Below are 2674 nucleotides of genomic sequence, written 5' to 3'. Positions count from 1 at the left end.
CCGTGGACATTTGTATCGAATTCGAATGTAGAGCAAACATTCCACCGAACACCACGGCCTATTGTCTAATTATTCATGACAGAGTAATAGAGTACAATCCATTGACAAATGTCGTTCGTAAAATTATCTAACAATAAACATAACGATTTAGACGATATTATAGATTAACTGTTTTTAATGTATGCTTCACAAAATAAAAATGTTGAAACGGACTGTACCACGTTTATTGACACTCCTACCGATTCATTTCCTGTGTCTATGTATAGACACACGTACCACTTCTCCTCCACCATACTTGACAGAATGCGATTAACGGTCGAACAGTACGTTTCCGCTGTGCACGTACACCGCGATGTCTCTCGCTTACCTCGTGGTTTTCGTTTCCGTAACGGTATGCGCGTCGACGCCGACGGCTGAAAATCTCGTAAACACAGAAGTGATAGAATATTTGCAGAGGTACGGTTACCTAAACGAGGCAGATGTAACCACTCACACGTCGATCGAGGATGAAAAAATTAAAGAGGCTATCGCATTATTTCAAGAATACTATCAAATACCAGGTAACGGTATATTGAACGATATTACGTTAGATCAAATACGAAAACCTCGATGTGGACTTCCGGATATGCCACACCAGGAACACAATACGAATACAGTAAAATAGAAAAAAACGCATCTTACGTGGAATTTTCACTTAGCGGATGCGAATACATTGAAACTCGCGACATACGCATTCTCAATATGGGCGGCGAACACGTCTCTAACATTCGAACGTAAAACGTTAAATCCAGATATTTTGATATCATATCGCGGAGGAACTCACACATACATCGACAACAGACGCAAGGAAACGATCTGTTCCGGTTTGTTCGACGGACCCGGTGGAGTGCTCGCACACGCGTTTCCACCTATGAACGACCCCATGCAAAGCACTGAGATACACGTAGACGTAGCGGAACCTTGGCTTATACAATTAAACGAAAGTATATCAGAAAACAAACTACATTTACTTTACACATTAACGCACGAAATCGGACATTCATTAGGATTATCGCACAATCATCGCGCAGATTCTCTAATGTTTCCTTACGTCACCGATAAATCCGCTACACTCAGTATAGAGGACATTTTAGCTATTCAACGTCTATATGGAAAAAATCAAAATGAAGTACCGAGTACACGATCTCCACCGGTAACTACAGACACGCGTAAAACATCAACGCAAAATCTGTGCGATCTACCATACGTGGACAATGTACTGGTGTTGAAACATCACATATTCGTCACTTATCGAAAGAGCATATGGGTGATAGCCATCAATGGTAAAAGGTACAAGGGACCACTCGCGCTCAACGACTATCTTCGTTTTCTTCCGGCGAACGTTTCAATAAACCCCGTGTATCAACGGCCATCAGAAGAAATTGTGGTGTTCGCGAATAATAAAATTTACATGGTAGATTATCCGAGTTTTCAATTGAAAAATGGTTGGCCGAAAACGTATTCCGACTTGAACTTTCCCGCAGAAATGCGCGTTAACGCAGCATTAGTCACCAACCGAGGACAAACGTACGTGATCTTCGATGGCGACAGCGTAGCGTTAATGAATGAATGCGACATGACTATTCGCGAATATCACTCGTTAAAAGCGATATTTCCGGGAATACCATCATCTCCGACTGCAGCCTACCGATATATCGACGGTTCTCTTCATTTCCTACAAAAACGTCAATATTACAAATTCAACGAGTTCACCCAAACAGTAACGAATGCCGATAATTTCAACATGAAAATACTCAACGTAAATTGTCCTACAGACGGACTGCTAAGACAATTGCAAGATCTTCTTAATCGACTGCTTCAATCAAATAATTTACTCGAATACACCGCAGAGGATGCATTGGACGATTAGCACGATGTTTTAAGTAAAATAATATATTACTACATGGGTACGCAGACGATCAGTGCGAAAGAACGAATCGTTCGATTAACATCGTGAGAGAGAGAGACATGTACGCGATTTCAAACGACACCGACGATGACTCTCGACGTCTTCTCATCGAGCGTACGAATGACGCGAAGATCAGAAGAGTTTTCACCAATACGGCAGCAAAGCATGTTATCACGGAGCACGATGGAAAAAAGGAAAAACAGTATAACGAAGCGAACAATATGCAGAAACAATATAACGAAAAAGTAGATACAAAAGGCACGTACGTATTTTTTATTTTTTTTAATCATTGTTTTTTCTGAACAAATTTCTTTTTTTTTTTTGCAACAGAACCACAGTACGCATATTGGAACGAAGATATCCTTTAACTGCTACCGGATACAAGTATCTAACCGTCGGCATCAACGTCAAATTGCCCTGCGAGATAACTGTCATTCTTGGAGACAGTCACGGCAAAGAGATGTTCCTCTCACCGACCGTATGGAGCGAGCTCGTCGAACATAAACGCGTCATATTGCCGCTTTTGCAACCCGAAAATACAAAAGGAAAACGCGCGCCATCGCCAATATACATCGGAGATATGACATTACATTTCGGTCAAATTAACAGTATACCGATGTTGCGCCTTGATTCGACATCTTCACGAATGACCTTGTCAAACAGTACAGTTGTCAATTTATTCAATCTAGAATATTGCGTCAATCGTCTCATTTCCTCATTCGACAA

The 2674-nt window shown here is 41.1% G+C and overlaps 1 protein-coding gene across 1 annotated transcript; it reads left to right on the top strand.

Moving 5' to 3' along the window:
- Positions 1-352: 352 nt before the first annotated feature.
- LOC108776135 (matrix metalloproteinase-14-like) lies at positions 353-1909 on the top strand. Its single transcript, XM_018542664.1, has 2 exons — positions 353-566; positions 699-1909. Exons 1-2 carry the CDS (start codon positions 353-355, stop codon positions 1907-1909), a joined length of 1425 nt encoding a protein of 474 aa, XP_018398166.1.
- The last annotated feature ends 765 nt before the right edge of the window (positions 1910-2674 follow it).

This window comes from Cyphomyrmex costatus, unplaced genomic scaffold (assembly GCF_001594065.2).
Source record: "Cyphomyrmex costatus isolate MS0001 unplaced genomic scaffold, Ccosl1.0 scaffold1106, whole genome shotgun sequence".
In the NCBI taxonomy this organism is placed as follows: Eukaryota; Metazoa; Arthropoda; class Insecta; order Hymenoptera; family Formicidae; genus Cyphomyrmex; species Cyphomyrmex costatus.
The sequence above is the reverse complement of the archived record's forward strand: the minus strand, read 5'-3'. Positions and strand labels throughout refer to the sequence as shown.